Source organism: Bactrocera oleae, chromosome 4 (assembly GCF_042242935.1).
Source record: "Bactrocera oleae isolate idBacOlea1 chromosome 4, idBacOlea1, whole genome shotgun sequence".
NCBI classification, from domain to species: domain Eukaryota; kingdom Metazoa; phylum Arthropoda; class Insecta; order Diptera; family Tephritidae; genus Bactrocera; species Bactrocera oleae.
Window position 1 is genome coordinate 54,824,031 of NC_091538.1, and position 18,377 is coordinate 54,842,407.

An 18,377-nucleotide genomic window follows, 5' to 3' on the forward strand; every position below is an offset into this window, starting at 1 on the left:
GTTCGTCACGCTGATCGTTTATACATATATATACGAGTATTTTATAGGATCTCCGACGTTACAAACTTCGTCGCTAACTGAATATACTCGTACGCTGTTCAGGGTATAATGATATTTGAGCATCGTGTGCTAAGAATTAATCAAACGAAAAGAGTTATAAATTTCGTAGGTGTATATACATATGTATATCTGTATCTCTATGTATTTTAGCATTTTAAGTTTTTCCCAAATGTAGAAAAAATTTCAACCGAAAGTAAAAAAAAACAAAACAGATCATAAAGATAAGCGCAAGACTTTAGCTTCACAAGCGTCATCACTGCTATGCCATACGTTAATTAATTAAAATATAAAAGCGGCAGGTTGTTTTCTTGGAATCAGTGCTTGCGGTCAAATCAAATGAGCCTGACTACAGGATCCGTATATATAGTTTCACTTTAAGTTAACTGTATTTCTCAGGAAATGTTGCATGCCGGCATCAGGCTGAGCACCGTGCTCGCGATAGTCAGCGTGGTGCTGACGAATCCGCCACCAAGTAAGCTTTCTTGCAATAAAAAAGTTTTCAAATTAAATAAATTTGAAAAAAATAAAATAAAATTGTTTAGTTGACGTGCACGTACCGGTTAGACTTTCGAGCAGCAGTCGTTTCCTAATGACCGGTTTAGGCATGCCGCTAACCAATGAGAATGTGCCCAGAGAAGAACTGGATCCGAATTATTGGCGCAACTCGGCGAATGAAGAGTTACAGAAACGTCTCAACAACAAGCTAAATACCAACAAAGCCAAGAATGTCATCTTCTTCCTCGGTGATGGCATGTCTCTAACCACAGTGGCTGCGGCGCGTATACTTAACGGACAGCGTGAAGGTAAACCGGGCGAGGAATCACAACTGAGCTTTGAGAAATTTCCCTACACCGGTTTGAGCAGAGTGAGTAGTAGAAGAGAAATATTTTGTGTGTGATCTTAGTTTTAATGAGGTTATAAAACTCCGTAGACTTACTGTACTAACGCTCAAGTAGCCGATTCGGCTTGCACCTCGACCGCTTACCTCACAGGCGTTAAAACCAATATTCTGTTTTTGGGCCTTAGCCCAAATGTCGATTTCAATGACTGCAAAGCATCCATGGATCCAGCTAATGATCTTACATCTCTCTACGATTGGGCACAGGTCGCTGGTAAATCTACCGGCTTCATCACTACAACCACGTTGACACATGCCAGTCCCAGTGGCGGTTATGCGCACGTCTCGAATCGTTTGTGGGAATGTGATACCGATGTACGCACCTATCTCGGTGATGATTACACATCAGATTGCAATGATATTGCCACACAGCTGGTTACTGAAGAACCGGGACGTAAATTGGATTTCATAATGGGTGGTGGTATTGGTAAATTTTTACCAAAAACGATGATCGATCCGTTCGGTAAACCCGGTGAACGTTCGGATGGTAAGAATTTGCTCTCCGAATGGCAACGCCGACATGAAGGTGGCGTTTTCGTCAGCAGTCGCAAACAGATGAACGCAATCAATATTGAAAAAACCACCAGCGTTATGGGTGTCTTCCAATCGAAATTGATGAATTATCATCAGCATGCTATCGAAAGTGAGCCCACCTTATCTGAAATGACTGAAACGGCAATTAAGTTTTTGAGCAAGAACAAGAATGGTTACTTCGTTTTCATTGAGGGTGGTCTCATCGATTACGGCAATCACGCAAATAAGCCTGGTCTCAGTCTTGATGAGACTTTGGAATTTGCAAAAGCTGTGGCGTTGGCACGTAATATGACAGATCCCGCAGATACACTCATTGTCGTCACCGCCGATCATGCGCATCCACTCAGCATCTCCGGTTATCCCGAGCGTGGCAATAATATTTTAGGTTTGAATAACATTGGCGTCGACTCCAATGGCGTTAGCTATGCTACTCTCAATTATGCTATTGGACCTGAGCAATACTTAGATGAATATGGCAATCGTAAAGAGTTGTACGGCGAATTCGGCGGCGATTCAGGTATATCAATAAATCTTTTTAAATTGATTATTTGAAGGTATAATCTCTTCACTACACTTTTTCTTGTAGACTTCCTCTTCCCAAGTTATATCAAGTCCTCGATGGGCAATCATGCCGGTGATGATGTGGGTGTCTACGCTTCCGGTCCATATGCGCATCTCTTCACTGGTCACTTGCAACAAAACACACTTCCCCATCTGATGGCTTATGCTGCCTGTATTGGTGATGGCGCTAAGTCCTGTGATTAGCTCGTTGAGTTGGAATCCCCAATTTGTAATGATTGTGGAAATAAAAGTCCCATCCTTAAAATTGTGGTCAAACCATTAACTAATAGTTCAATAATATAGTTTAATAGTTTTGAATTCTACACTGCAGTGTTTTCAACAATATTTCATCTTAAATAAATTTTTTATAATTTGCACCATTTGTAATTTTATTTATTAACCGTTAGAGCCTGTGGTTGGTTTTTTGGTAAACCACTTTCTTTACAATAATTTAAGAGTTTCTAACTCTCAGAATAAGTCAGCAGATTGGGGACATAACAAGATAACCCAGATAATAGTCTAGTTATGTGCTAGATCTGCAAAGCCGTTACTTATTATCGCACTGATAGCAATAAAAATTTTCAAACTTTGACCAACATAGAAATAGGTAAATTTAGGTGCTTTGTGCACTCTAGAGACTTCACGTGTTTGCGTGTTTTCCTTTCAGCTCCCGTAGGCTAATCATAATAAAACGCTTAGTCGATTATAAAAAATATTCAGATAAAGTTTAGAGCAAAGCAGGGACGTTTCTTATACTCGAGTTATTTAAATACTGTGAGCTCTTCAATACACAGAACTCATTATTTAAATAATATGTATATATACAATATATATAGAGGCGTTGGACAGAGTTGTTCTCTTAATGAGCTTAATGAGAAAGAAATACCTCCTCCTCTGCTCCACGGCAGTAATAGCGTCTTCGGTGTGTACTGTACGGCATCTCTGAGGATGCCGAAATACCGAGTCTTCTGGGCGATTATGTCCAATTCCGAAAAAAAGTTTTGACTCATTGTAACACAAGACGTCTAAGAAAATATTCTTTCTGTGAGACAAACATTCAATTAAACTATTTATAATTTGTGGACTTATATTTGACTAAGCTAAGACACCCTTAGTTCTTCTACGTTTTAAGGGACTGAGTTTCGCATAATAATTCTTTTCTTTAATATATACGTATTCCACAGATTTTTAAGGGGATTTATGTCATGATATCGATATGAAAATCACACCGGACAGTAATTTTTATGCCCTGAACAGGGTATATTACGTTTTCTTAACATAATTTGGAGCGTTTTAAGCAGAATAAAACCGATTTCTTGTGTCATTTTATAACTATGGATGAGACTTTGATCTATAACCATGATCCTAATTGAAATAAGAAGATTTACAGTGGACTGAAGCTGGTTGTGCAGCTCCAAAGCAAGGGAAGTCCCAACGATCAGCGAAGAAGGTTATGGCATCAGTTTTGTGAGATGTAAAAGGAATTTTGTTGATTGATTATCTGTAAAAAGGTAAAAAAATCAAATCTGAATATTACTGCAGCCTTTTGGAACAGCTGGATGAAAAAATTCGTGAGAAAAGACCTGGTTTGCAGCACAAAAAAATCATTTTAAATCAAGACAATGCACCTGCTCACAAAGGTGTTTTAACAATGACAAAATTCAACGAATTAAAGCACGAATTGCGTGAGCATCCACCGTATTCACCACTTTGGCTCCCAGCGGCTACTACCTCTTCAGAAACCTGAAACAATTCCTTCGTGGAAAGCGTTTTTCGTCGAATGAAGAAGCTATTACAGTCGTAGACGGGTATTTTGCAGAGCTTCGGGAAAGTCATTACTGAAGGATCCTTGGAAAAAGTGTATGGAAGTTAAGGGAGATTATATTGAATTAAATAGCATATTACCTATCAAAAACAGTAATTTTTCATATCGAGCGCAGAAACATTTCAACCAACCTGTATATACAAATGATCAGCATAATGTCCTCAGTTTTTAAGATATCGATCTGAAATTTCGCACATATACTTTTCCCACCAAGAAGCTGCTCATTTCTCGGAACTCCCGATATCGAATCACTATAGCATATAGCTGCCATACCAACTGAACAATCGGTATCAAGTGCCTGTATGAAACACTCTTTCATTTGACGAGGTATCTGCACGAAATTTGGAATGAGTTATTGTACAAGGCAATAATACAATATCCGAAGAAATTGTTTAGATCGAATCACTATAGCATATAGCTACCATTAACAGAACATTTGGAACCAAATTCTTAAAAGGAATCTTTTGTAGTTTTTTCTTGTTCTATATTCAAGCGACCCTCTCATTTTGCTTTGCTTGTTCTAGAAATTTTCCTAATTGTTGAAGATGTTTTAACGGTAAAAATTTTTTTTAAACCCATTAACCGAACAAACGACGCATAGGAGTGAAACAAAGGAGAGGTTGAGGAGAATTTATGCTCCTTTGAACAAATATTGTCCACAAGAATAAACGTAAATATCAATTGATTAATCGGTAATCTAACGTTTTATCATATAAACTACTCAGATGGTTGATTATTTCACCGAAATTTCAGTGTTGTTTAAATAGTGTGTAAGTGTGTAAATTTGCTGAACGTGAGTTTTCATTCTTAAGCGTTGTTCCGGTATAAGTCTTCGCTAAAATGTATTTAACATAAATGTCCAATGTCAGAGAGTTTTGTTTGACAACATGTTTTCATTTTGAAGTTAATTTCATAATATACACTCCATAGAAACTCTCGTCCCTTTTAACAAAAAACTTTGACAGTCGATTTACACAAGTTCTCCTTGAGGCTAATTTTTCGCCAGCAAAATCATTTGCAATGGACAGCAACAGATAGTTATCACTTGATGAAAGGTCCGGCCTATAAAGTGAATGCATAAGTTCAAATTAAGTGTTTGGTTTATAGCATAGCGTAGGGGAATATTTCGCCGGATCACCGCGATTTAATCACGACCGTTTTCACATGCATTGACTTTTTTATTTTTTTTTTTAGATCTAACCTCATTTAACTGGTTTCAAACGGTTTTTGTGCAATGTTTAGATTCTGAGCACTCGAAACAATGCTTACTTATACATAAGAGTCGATCTCGACGGTTTCCATTATTTCATCGATATTTTCGACAATTGGTCTTCCAGAGCGTAGTGCATCTTTTATAACGGAACTGAATTTATCAGTATCATGATCCTATTCACGTTTTCAGCGGCCTAGCTTGCGTTTTCGTTTTTATCAAAGAAAACTATAAAAAAATAGCTTATTTTCTTTTCGCTGATGTCCATGTTTTGATGCCAGCTCAAGCAATACTCAGTCAAGCAAACACAAAACTGCCTAAAAAGTTTTTTTAGTACGAAATCTTATTTTTCCAACGCCATATAGCGTAACGCGATCGGGCTTTGGAGTCGGAAAACGCGGGATACAGTATAGTAAATCCATATATTTGAAAAATTAATTTCTTAGACCGTATGTAATAGCTGTTTTCGATTCGCCACTATTCTACTCGCTTATGCTCTCTTATCGAAAAAAGTACATTGAATTCATACAAAAGAGTATTCGGATACTTCATTAAAGTTTTTTGTTTTACATATTTTACATTAGTTTTACTATTGTGAATGGTTCTAAACGCTTAATGTAAATACAAATTTCTTTTTTTTTCTTGTATTTTTAAAACTTGAGAATCAATTATAGTAATTTATAGAAAACGAAATAAGTAACCCCTTATTCACAAGTTACGTTTTTAATGCGACAAAAAGAATTTCTCCACTAAGAAAGAATCATAACACTGTTACGAATGCGTCCAAAGACATGTTAGCACAGGGTTACACCACAAGTTCTACCCTTTTTTTTGAGCATCTGGTATAGTTTGTTCGATTCGCTGGGGAGTAACGCTGGCCGAATCGAACACAGCTTATAATTATATAAACATTGTTGATCATTTAATTCTAAAATCCATGACATAAAAAAAAACGTTCTATTAAATCATTTCTGTTGTTTATTCTCATTACAAAGAGCGCACTCTACATACCCAAGCAGAAACTATATATTTAATAAAACAAAAATAGTTTTTAATTGATAGGTGAAAGCCTACTAGCTATGAATCATTTTCTACGAGTAGCAAACAACTGACATAGGCATATAATATAATTTATAACGAGGTGAGTGCTGAAACTATGAAAAATTATTACAAATATTTTTTATATAATCTTTAAAACAAAATTTTAAAGTTTTTGTAGCATAAAGAAATTAAATATTAACAACAAAATGCTGAACTTTTTTGTTTTGTCAATACGTAGATAACTGCTCCTTCTAATCCTTTATACTAAAACATAACGGTAAGTCGATTTGCATAAGCTTACTTAGAAGTGCTTCAGAAATCACAAATCCCAAGCTCAACATTAATATCAAAAATCTAAAATCATTCGTCTAAATATATATACATATATATACATTATGTATATATATATATATGCATATATACATATAAAACATATATTCACATTAAAAAATCGCATTTATTTTCGGTATAACCAGGGATTTGGCCGACAATGCCGAGCATTTACTCACTTCTGTATAATTTTCCGGTTGACTGCTTGTCTATGAGAGCAAATTTCAACTATGTATGTGTGTGTTTGTATGTAATTTAAAATTTTATAGTGTGCATTTTTGCACTTTTTTATTATTTTTTTTTTTAGCTTTTATTTAAGTTTTTAAAAAGTTTGCTGCTTTGCATTCGCGCGCAAATTCGCACCCAGTTACTATTTCCCTTGCATGCGGCAACAAACCTACACACTCGCACATACATACTAGCGGCCAACCGCAGCCTCAGACCCTGTGTCCGTCCGCCTGACTACTCAACCGGTCATAGCCGTTGCAAAGTGGCCAAGTGCCATAACAAAAACATTTGCATAAATCGCAGCTTTTATGAGCATTTAATGTACTCACACACACACGCACACAACTGCAAGAAAGCTGGCCAAAAGTGCAGAGCAACTGCCCTGTTGTGGCGAATTGGACCTTTAGTGGCAAGTTTTAGATACATACATATGTGTGTGAGTGGATGTCGTAGCTGCATGCTTAGTATGAGTATATAAAAATGTGATAAAATAAAATGAATACACACATACATACATGTATTTATATCATGTGCCACAGCTGTGCATGTGAAGGCATATAAAAGAAGTCAGAAATTTCATAATTCCCTTAAAAACGGATTGACAAGTATTGACTGTTAAACAACTGGGGGGATAGCTGACAGCTTACTAAGGACATTCAATATCAATAGCATATTTGGGAGTTGCCACTTATCAAATATGCATAATATGACAAATTGTCAATAATTTGAACGGCACTGACAAAACCAAAAATGCAGAACAAATATTTTAATACAAATCTTTATTATCGCCATCAAAATTAGCTTCGTTTGAGCCTATGTAATAGCAATACAAGCCTGCAAATGCTTAATCCACTTTTCCATACACTTATTACAAATCTCGGCTGGGATGAGCTTCAGTGCCCCTAGCGAGTAACTTAAATGGTTTTCCGATGAAGATTTTCAGCTTCGAAAACAGAAAAACTCACAGGGAGTCACTATCGTTTCGTGTTTGGCCATTAAGTAAGTCACAGTCATGCTATAATTTGACGGCACATTTTCATGGTGAAAAATGCAAGGATTTTCTGCCCACAAATCCGATCGTTTACGACGAATTCACGTAACGGAAAAATAGAATGCCTTATTGACGGTTTGATTCTGTGAAATGATTTCACGGTTAACCACACTACGGTAGTCACAAAAAGCGATAAGCTTCATCTTGATCTTTGCCCGACTTTGACGTGGTTTCTTTTTATTACGGCTCATTTTTGGAGCGCCGTTCGCTAGAATGTTGGATAGTTTCTACGTCTTATTCCAGAACTCACATGTCATCACCAGTAATGATGAGTTTGATGAATTTAGGGTCCTCAACTACGTTGTCATCGTCATCACTTATGTGACCTCTCTACTCGATATCGTTTTTGCAAAAGATTCAGTTTTTTGGTACGAGTCTAGAATTGACACGCTTCATATCCAAAACTTTAACCAAAATGTGTTGAGTCGATTCATAAGAGAGCCATACGAAATGCTGATGCTGCTATCTCTCTGATGCCAACCATCGACGATTTCCAAGCACTTAACAAAAATGTGTTAAGGCGATCCATTGGAATCACAAAATTTCAAGCAAACTCGTTGTTAACTTTTTTTCCAAGGCAAAATAGCCAGACAAACTTTTTGCGTCGTTAGCAAACAGCTGCCAAACACACCCTAAATGAAATATGGACACCAAACTTCATACGAATATTAAAAAAAGGTTTGTACCAATCTAAGAAAAAAAAATATTGATTCGTTTTGCGCGTTGTTAAATTTTTTCTCTTTTTAAAACTTTTCTATAGCAAATTACTACAAGTGACAGACCCTAGCAAAAAATACCAGCACCTATTGCTACACGCACCAAGTAGATAAAATTAAACAAATATAATTTTATAACAATTATGTAAAACCAAATATGCGATATATTTTAAATTTCATAGAAAATGAGCAAATCAAAAACAAAGCAGATCTTTGCTGCTAATTTTTTCACATTTTTAGCGGCCTAGCTTGTTATGTAGTTTACAACAACAGCTGCTGTCCACTGAACGCCGCATGACTTGAAGAGAATTGAATAAAAAAGATAACACGCTGTGGGCCATGTTGGATGCCACTAAATACTGTATATATTCCCACTGACATACATACACATATATAAATAAACTGATATGATGTAGTCACCGCTGTCTCTGGAAGAAACCGCAGGCATTTTTTTATATTAGAAAACACACACACATATTTAAAACTGTAACACTCCATACATCACGTGCACACATACTTATGTAAATATTTAGTATGTAAATACAATCAACTTGTGTGTTAGCGACCGAGAGCGTTTTTGATTGACTTTTATTAACACCGAAGCCACATTGGTGGCAACATTTGACTTTATAAACAACCTGCAAACTGGCACTGAGCCATGCAAATGTTGGCATTCAAAAACAGAAATGTATTTATTTGTGTTGTAGATAATGGTCACACCTGCAAGCATAGCTGTAACTGCCAAATTTGTGCGCAACATTGTGTGTGTGTGTAGGTACATATGTACGAGTATTCTATATATGTAGATATATTTGTATAGATACATATGTGTACATAATCACCCACAATTAAATCTAAATAAAATTTACAATGAAATCTGGCAAGCAAAAGTGTCTGAAATATTGTACAATTTACTGCACATTAAGTGTGTAGTGGTTACATTAATAACTAGTTTCGGGCTAGATCTAAAGTAACTAGTTTAGTGCAAAGCCTTTAATTATGCGTTTAATAAAGGTAGGTTATATATAAATTAAGGTGAATTGAAATCGGTTTTAGACTAGACCCAAAATAACTAATGGTAGGCCAGTTACAAAGTGAACAGTTTGCTCCAAAGTGACTACAACAAAATTCGCAAATTTAAATAAATAACAGAAATCAAAGGAAATTTTCTCTAAAAATATATTCAAAGCATGACGCATATAATAATACACCGTCCATTCCTTAGCTTACATAATAAATCGGTAAATTCTCATCTGAAAATCAGTAAGCACGCAAGGTTCGCAAAAATCACTAAGTAAACGTGTTTACATTTGCATAAGTAAATATTATATAAAATAAATAAATATATTAAGTTAAACAGTCAGCAAGTTAAGAAGGATTACATTCCGATCTACTTGATCACGTCACATCTTATCTCAAGAATTTATTTTCCGATTATATTCTTAATGGGCCTTAGCAACTCAAATAAATCATTTCTCTTTCTACTTTTATTTATCAAAATTTTATCATAAACTCAAAAATGCTCTTTGCAACTATATAAACAAACGATTCTTCCAGCATTCTTCTAAACATCCCAATGCTGTCTGAATGCAAGACAGAAGCATCTGAAATTACTTTACGACTTTTCTACGGATTGGTTGAAAAGTTTCTGCACTCGAAATGAAAAAATACTGATTTTGGTACGAAAAATATTTTTTAATTCAATATAATCTCCCTTAACTTCCATACACTTTTTCCAAGGATCCTTCAGTAATGACTTTCCCGAAGCTCTGCAAAGTACCCGTCTACGACTGTAATAGCTTCTTCATTCGACGAAAAACGCTTTCCACGAAGGAATTGTTTCAGGTTTCTGAAGAGGTAGTAGTCGCTGGGAGCCAAATCTGGTGAATACGGTGGATGCTCAAGCAATTTGTGCTTTAATTCGTTGAATTTTGTCATTGTTAAAACACCTTTGTGAGCAGGTGCATTGTCTTGATTTAAAATGATTTTTTCCAAACAGCTTTTTCATTTATATTTCTCCGTGTAAAATATGAAGTACTCGTTCGTCTGAGATGCCCCTGGCATTAGCAGTTTCACGCTTAATCAAGCTTAGATCTTCACTAACAATATTATGAACTTGTTCAATGATTTCTGGTGTGTTTGCGGCTTTGAGTCGTCCTTTGCGTGGATCGTCTTCAAGCCTAGTACGATCAGGCGAAAGTCCAACGGTGCATTTTAAAGGTGAGTACACCTTATAATAATTGTTCATAAATTTACTTTGCTTTTGAAACTTTCAAAACAAAGAATCTAATCACTGCGCAATATTTAATTTTTTGAATATTAAAAAAATACTCTGACACGTCAACTTCAAATGGTTTGTAAACAAAGAATTAGTGCCACAGAATGACTTGTAAATTTGCATGTGTTCTCAGGACAGATGTACCAACTTGAGAAAAAAAAAATTTAGAGCTAGTAGTGATATTTCTTCGTGAGCACTACTCATTTTTCAACCAATCTGTATATGGTCTAATTATCTCTGGCTTGATATTGGTTAAACAAATTTTAAATTAGCCGTTTTAGCACTCCAGGCTTTTGGAGAATAAGAGAGAACTTTCGAGTAATACGCTTAGTATAAATGATACAATGCCATTTTCGAGACAAAGGCTAAATCAACCACATTCTCTCGATATTTTAGATGACAGAAAACACGAAAATCATCGTCCACAATAGACTATGAGTGCAATCCGCAAAAATTATTCAAAACTTAGTACAGGAATTATTATTTCGAGATTACTATTATTGTTATTGCTGATAAAATTTTTCTGGACTTTGCTGTGGTATCAGTCACTGAGAAGTTATTTTCGACAGTTTAATTGGCTCGGTCATAATCCTCCCCAGTGTTAAAGCATTGCTGATATTCTGTCCGAAAGAGTTGGAAGAAGTACATTTATAATATTCCAAACTTACTTTCCGACCATCGGCTTTAATAGCTTTTGTGATTAAAATTATGTTAGCTCCAAGAGCTGCGATTTTGAATGTCGCATATGACCTTCTATCAATCAATTTTTGATTTTTAATATCATATCCAAGGCCTCTTCGTGGTATCATGTAGTATTTTCTGCCACTGGTACACCGCTGGCGTTTTACGCTAGTCTATGCGCTCAATGATGAATCGTATGTGGAGAGCAATAAAATAAACCACATATTTACTCAAATAAGTTATAACACATACAATAGCTTATAAGTATAAAATATAATTTCATGCATGAAACATAGCAACTGGATACCATTTATCAAAAATTCGTGCCTCTCTCTTAGTTGGCAAAAAAAATAAAAAATTTTTTGCAATATTTTTATCATTGTATATAATATAATATTCCGCTCAGCGTTTGCCCCTTTTTTATTTCTTCTCCCCTAATCATAAAATCTCGTTTTTCATCACTTTTCCTTTTTTCCTACCCGCAGCTGTTTCTTATTTCCTTAATGTGTCCCTCTGTTGCGCTTTTGAAAACAGTCATTTCCGCTCCAGAGCTACACCACTTCCGGCTCAAATCGACTGACATGCTGAAAATCAGCAGCTGCAACGGCATTTCGTCCGGAATTAAGTGTGTTGCATGCACTCGGCTGGTACTTAAATGAAATTAGAACTTATTGACCTGTGTTGGTCCGAATGCCGGAAAGCTTCGGTAACCTCAACTGATGGTCGGCATGTGGAGATTATATTGCAAGGAATAGGATGTGTAGCACAAATCAACACTCATATATATGAATACATACTTGTACATACATACAGATCTGTAAATGCCATATTCAGCGCAAAAGCTTTCTATTCGCAAAGCTCTGCTAAAATTTAATGAGGTTTCACTTGGTGTAAAATATAGCATATTTTCTCTATTTGAAAATTATTTAGAAAAACAGCGGCTGGAAAGTTTTGCCTCGTCTGCCTTATAGCCCAGATCTTGCCTCTTCTGACTACCATCCATTCCGTTCGATGCAAAACGCCCTCGCTGCAATACTGTTCACATCAAAAGAGGGTATCAAGGATTGACTTGATTCTTTCTTGGCCGCCATGCCGCGGCAGTTTTTTAGGGATGAAATTATAGATGGGATAGTATTATAGATGAGAAATACTTTCAGCACTACTATTGTATATCTTTTTATTAAAAAAACGTAGAAATTTTGAAAAACAAACCGCACGAATAATAATTATAATAAATCCAACAAAAAAACATTCCAATGAAAGCAATAAGAAATTTTTGCAGTTTAATTGTATAATGTAATATAATTATGAGAGTAGGTTCTCTTCCAAATTTTATTGACCCAAAAGATAATTTACGAAATATTTTTTGTGCTTTTATAATTAAGATTATTAAGAGCTGTACTTCTAAAGAATTCAAGTGTTGTAGAACCTTCTTAAACTAAATTCCCGACTAAAATGACGTCACAGGTCACATGATATAACCAAAGTTACGAATCAGTTAGCTGCCGATGTTTTTTCCCCACTTACACGTTTGCAGTTATAAACTTTAGCTAAATTAGAAAAACAAGATAATGCAAAATAATGCAAATTCATTTTTAAAGCACGTGCGCTACCGGCGTTGAAGGGCATTCACTGGGAAATTTATAGTTTAACTGAGTTGTTTTGTGAAATGAGACGAGAATTAAGCAAAAAAAAACCTTGAATGCCAAGATAAATATTTGCGCCTACTATGTAAGAGATAAAACAAGTAACCTGTAATGAAAGTGCACTACCATAACTGTAAAATTGCATAAGGAAGCAAGCGATAAAAAGCGCGCGGTTTGACATTTTGAAGGCAGTTGAATTGGACTTGGCGGACGTGTAATATACTCTGTGGGCTCATAACTTACCACCTGATTTTCTAAACACAAAACTAGTGAAATGTTAGTTAAAGACCGCAGTATGCCTGGCAAGTTATGGACGGTATTGTGCCTTATACAGTTAGTGTCGTTAGCTTTGGCCGACTTCCATGCGCTGCCGCCACCACGGAGAAATGCGGCGGCACGGGATCTCAATATCGTCATGGGTCAAGGTTTAGCTCAAAATAATCGCAAGGTGCCAATTGCCGAATTAGAGCCGCAATTCTGGCATGATCAAGCCAATAGTGAGCTAGAAAAGCGACTAAATGCACCATTAAATAAGAATCGTGCGAAAAATGTAATCTTCTTTCTTGGTGATGGCATGCCAATCTCAGCCATTACTGCGGCAAGAATATTGCATGGACAGCGTGTCGGCTTCTCGGGTGAAGAACAGTTATTGTCATTTGAGAAATTTCCCTACTCCGGTTTGAGCAGAGTGAGTTGGCAACGCTTTATCTGTGTTAAATTATTTCTTTTAGATTACAACTTTCTAATGGCAAATACATCAACTTTATAGACCTACTGTACCAATGGGCAAGTACCGGATTCAGCGTGTACATCGACCGCTTATTTGACCGGCGTGAAAACGAATTTGCTGCTGCTGGGCGTAAATGCAAAAGTCAACTATAACAATTGTTCGGCCAGCATGGATCCCAGCAATCATTTGACCTCGCTGTATGATTGGGCGCAGGCAGCAGGTAAAGCTTCAGGTTTTATCACCACCACCACACTAACGCACGCCAGTCCATCGGGTGGTTATGCGCATGTAGCCAATCGACAATGGCAAAGCGATGCCGATGTGTTATCATATGGCTATGATCCGGCCACCTGCACGGATATGGCACAGCAATTGATCGCAGAAGAGCCGGGCAGACGATTGGATGTGCTTATGGGTGGTGGTATGGGCAAATTTCTACCGAAGACGATAACGGATTCTTTCGGTAATCCCGGTGAACGTTTAGATGGTCGAAATTTACTAACACGCTGGCAGAATCTACATCCGAATGGTCTCATCGTAAAAAATCGTGATGAACTATTACGTGTAAATATTAGTCGAGTATCGAATATAATGGGTCTCTTCCATTCCCAAGTGATGAATTATAATTTGGAAGCGAACGACCAACAGCCGACACTAGCTGAAATGACCGGTGTCGCTTTGGCTTTCCTCAATCAAAAACCAAATGGCTATTTCATCTTAATCGAAGGTGGCCTTATAGACTATGGTAATCACGAGAATAAACCCGGTATAGCTTTGGATGAACTTTTGGAGTTCGATAAAGCCATACAGTTAGCACGTTCTATGACCGATCCAGCAGATACTTTAATCGTTGTGACAGCGGATCATGGTCATCCTTTATCTATATCCGGTTATCCTGAGCGTGGTAACAGTATTTTGGGTTTGAATAAAATGGGTACGGACTCACAAGGTGTGCCATATGCGACATTAAATTATGCAGTTGGACCACAACAATACCAGAACCCAGATGGTGGCAGAATAGATTTGACCGATAAAATGGGAAATCCAGGTAATAAAAATGTAGAGTTTAGGACTTAGTGAAAATTATTTTACATAATCTCAATTTCTTAAACACACTTATTTTCGAAATATGTTTTTCTGTTTAAGAATTCGTTGCGCCTAGCTACATTAACCTCACGATAGGCGTTCATTCCGGTGACGATGTGGCCGTATATGCTTCAGGTCCTTGGGAGCATCTTTTCTCAGGCGTTATGCAACAAAATCTACTACCACATATGATGGCTTATGCCAGCTGTATTGGTGACGGACAGAAAATGTGCAGCTGAACATGTACTAAGCGATAGAGGGCTAACACTTATTTCTAGATATTGATGCACAGTGCTCTAGTTAATTAAAAAAATAAATATAATTTTTTTATAGCTTGACGGGTTAACATAATACATATATAGCTTATTTATGGATTAAAAAAAGTATGCCTCAAAAGAGTGTGATGACAACAATAAGTAAGGACTTAGACAATTATAGCTACTTGTTGCAAAATTATTAAAGTTTTCAGTGAAAAGAAAAAAAATATCAAAAATCCTACTTGTTATTTGTATTGTTGCAACTTTAATGTAAAAATGCTGAATATTGTATAAACAAATATAGGTGATTTTTTTCAGTTCCTACTTGCCAGCTTCGCAAGGTCAAGCGTAAATTTACAGAAGATTCCGCTATCTTCTGCAATAAATCAACACGAAGTGCTCAGTAAATATAAGTAAATATTTAAGTACTCAGATTAGTATTGTATGATTCTAAATATGGATAACATTATTCTACTACAGTGGCGCCTTAACTGACTAAGTAGTTTTGCCGAGTTCAGGTCATGTTTTTTTTTTTGTTTCATACCTTCTTATGCCCTGCGCTCACTAGCATCAAAGAATCCATTTTGACGCCTTTTAAATCTATCCAACTTAATATTTCAACATTTGCGATATTCAATGTATTCGTAAGTTTTTCTCAAAACCTTCGTCAAAAAACAACACTCACTCAACTCAACACAAGAACATTCACAATATGGCTTTGAAGGGCAGACTAGTCCAACGAGAGTATTTCTCTTATTTACTGGTTTCAATAAGAATTATCAATATTTCTTGATTGGTTATTGAAGGAGGTTACCGAAAACATTGATGTTCTTGGAACAAACAAATACTTATTTTTCTTGAAACCAATGAGTAATCAAACCTATTTTAAATGAAATAAGTTAATAAAGTGTATTCTATTTCGTACTGCCACAAATGTCTTCATTGAAGTTCGGCTCTATATTCCTGAGAAAAAACTCAAAATATATAATATTAGCAAAACCAATAACTCGTTTATTTACTTTTAGCGAGATCAACAACCCTTCCTGGTTGTAAGTCAATGATCTTTAGCGCGTTCAATAACCCTCATCAAAAATTATTGATCACAGGTTTAATCTTAACGGTTTCTAATTAACCCAGATGTCGATCTGAGTTAACCGATCTGAGTAAGCCATAAGTATATGTATATAACAATATGCTTATTATTTGGAAAATACCGCTGTCGAGCTAAGGTTTTGTACGTACGTAGTACGGCATCTGGGGTCCGAATTTGACAATTTTTTAATGAAAATATACACTAATACAGGGTCATTAATCGTTCCTGAGCTTAATGACTCTTTGGTTTACCTTAAACAAGGTCAACAATGTTCTATTAAGCACTGACCAATAACCCATCCCTGAAGTAAACTCGAGTAATTTGCCTGAAAATGTCTTTTATAAATAAAAAAAATGTTTGTTAAAAAATATTGAAGCAAGTATGTATTTATTGTGTATTCTGAACCAGTAATTATCATATAATCTTGGCTTACATTATTCTCTCGGTTAAATGCAATGAGAGCTACGTTAGTTATGTATTAAACATTAATTGTTGAAATAATAGCATACTTTTAGGCAAGATACTTAAACACATGAATGCCTCTAATTGTCAGACTTATTAGGCCTTGGTTCGCAAAAAACAACTGTTAAGGTAAAACTTTCAAACGAATTTAAATACTTAAAAATGGGTTTTTCATCTGTAAATATGTGCGTGTTTATATTAAGAACTTATCTGTTACTGATCTGTTTGCTCAATAAACTTAACAGCAATACTTCATGTTAAGCGCGAAAGCTTCATTTATTTGTTGTTGGGTGGAATGAAAAAAGTTACTAATTTGAAGATGTTATTGTGAAAAATTAGGAAGAAATAAAATACAAATTTAAATAACTACATTTCTTACTGCTTTTGATGCCTAAACATAAATTACGAAATACATCGACAAATGGTTAGACCTTTAAACTTCAAGTAGAATTCGAATAGCTAATGTAGTTTAGAATAGCTTTTCTTTGGTAGATATATGTTCGAAGTTTTCTATTACCTGCTGAAGTCAAGATTTTAGACTAAATTCATTGCATACAGCCTTTTGTAGAATATATATTATAATAATGCAACTCTTGTACAGAGTATATTAAGTTTGCCACGAAGTTTAAAATACCCCGAAGAAAACGTCGGATACCTAAAAAAATATATATGTATATACATCGATTTAGCATGTCCGTCTGTCTGTTTATACGCGAATTAGTCCCTCAAGTTTTGAGATATCGATATGAAATTTCGCACACATCCTATGAGGACACCTCCCTAAGAGTTTGCTCATTTATCGGAATCGGAACAATATAGCATTTAGCTGTCAAACAAACTGAACGATGGGAGTAAAAAGCTTGTATGGAAAACTTTTTCATTTGCGGAGATATCTTCACTAAATTTGGCATGGTTTATTGTACAAGGCGAGGGTACAATCTGTAAAGAAATTGTTCAGATCGGACCATTAGGATATAGCTGCCAGCAGAATGATCAAACTCAAGTTCTTGTAAGGAAACTTTTTATTTGTGAAGGGTATTATAGCTTCTAACTGCCTATAAGAAATATAATTTGACCCATAGTACTTTTTCATCACCCCTACAAGCTAATAAATGCAAATGTTCTCTACTAAGCAAAGTGAGCTTTTCTATTTGACAAGTTAGAAAAAGTTGAAAGCTCTCTCTCTCTCCCAACATGTACACACGGCTTAAGAGCATAGCATCTTTATAAGTAGAATATTAGCAGAGCTCACCGCTCATGTAACGGTTGAATACAGAATAAAATAGCCGCGTACAGCAATGAGAAACCGGCCATGAAGAGAGCTGAGCAGCAGTAGCAACATTAACAGTGCCAATGGAGTAACTAGCAGCAGCAGCAGAAACAGCAATGACAGCAGAGGCGGAAGCAACAGTGGCAACCAGCTGGCGGCCACGAGACTAGGCGGCAATTGGTAAGCGTTCAGCGCAGACAGTCAGCAGCGATGCTTTCAATGAGGCAATAGCATAAATTTTGTGGAGACTGTTGTATGAAGCAAGCAAAGCAAAGCGTTAATGTGAAAACGGGCAGTTAAAGAGAGTGAATGCAGCTGAAAAAAAAATTATAGAAGCAGTGGATACAGTGATAAATATAAAATAAAAACAAAAGTAAAAGTAAAAGGTTTGCCCATAAGTGTTGTTGTAATGCGAAAGGT

At 36.0% G+C, this 18,377-nt stretch overlaps 2 protein-coding genes across 2 annotated transcripts; both read left to right on the forward strand.

Moving 5' to 3' along the window:
- The first annotated feature begins 390 nt into the window (after window positions 1–390).
- On the forward strand, window positions 391–2,336 carry LOC106619165 (alkaline phosphatase). Its single transcript, XM_070108865.1, has 4 exons — window positions 391–532; window positions 603–925; window positions 992–2,009; window positions 2,079–2,336. Exons 1-4 carry the CDS (start codon window positions 460–462, stop codon window positions 2,255–2,257), a joined length of 1,593 nt encoding a protein of 530 aa, XP_069964966.1. The 5' UTR covers window positions 391–459; the 3' UTR covers window positions 2,258–2,336.
- A 10,897-nt stretch (window positions 2,337–13,233) lies between these two features.
- LOC106619170 (alkaline phosphatase) lies at window positions 13,234–15,368 on the forward strand. The gene is made up of 3 exons (XM_014237165.3): window positions 13,234–13,747; window positions 13,829–14,837; window positions 14,936–15,368. The coding sequence occupies exons 1-3, from the start codon at window positions 13,334–13,336 to the stop codon at window positions 15,112–15,114; spliced, it is 1,602 nt and encodes a 533-aa protein (XP_014092640.3). The 5' UTR covers window positions 13,234–13,333; the 3' UTR covers window positions 15,115–15,368.
- The last annotated feature ends 3,009 nt before the right edge of the window (window positions 15,369–18,377 follow it).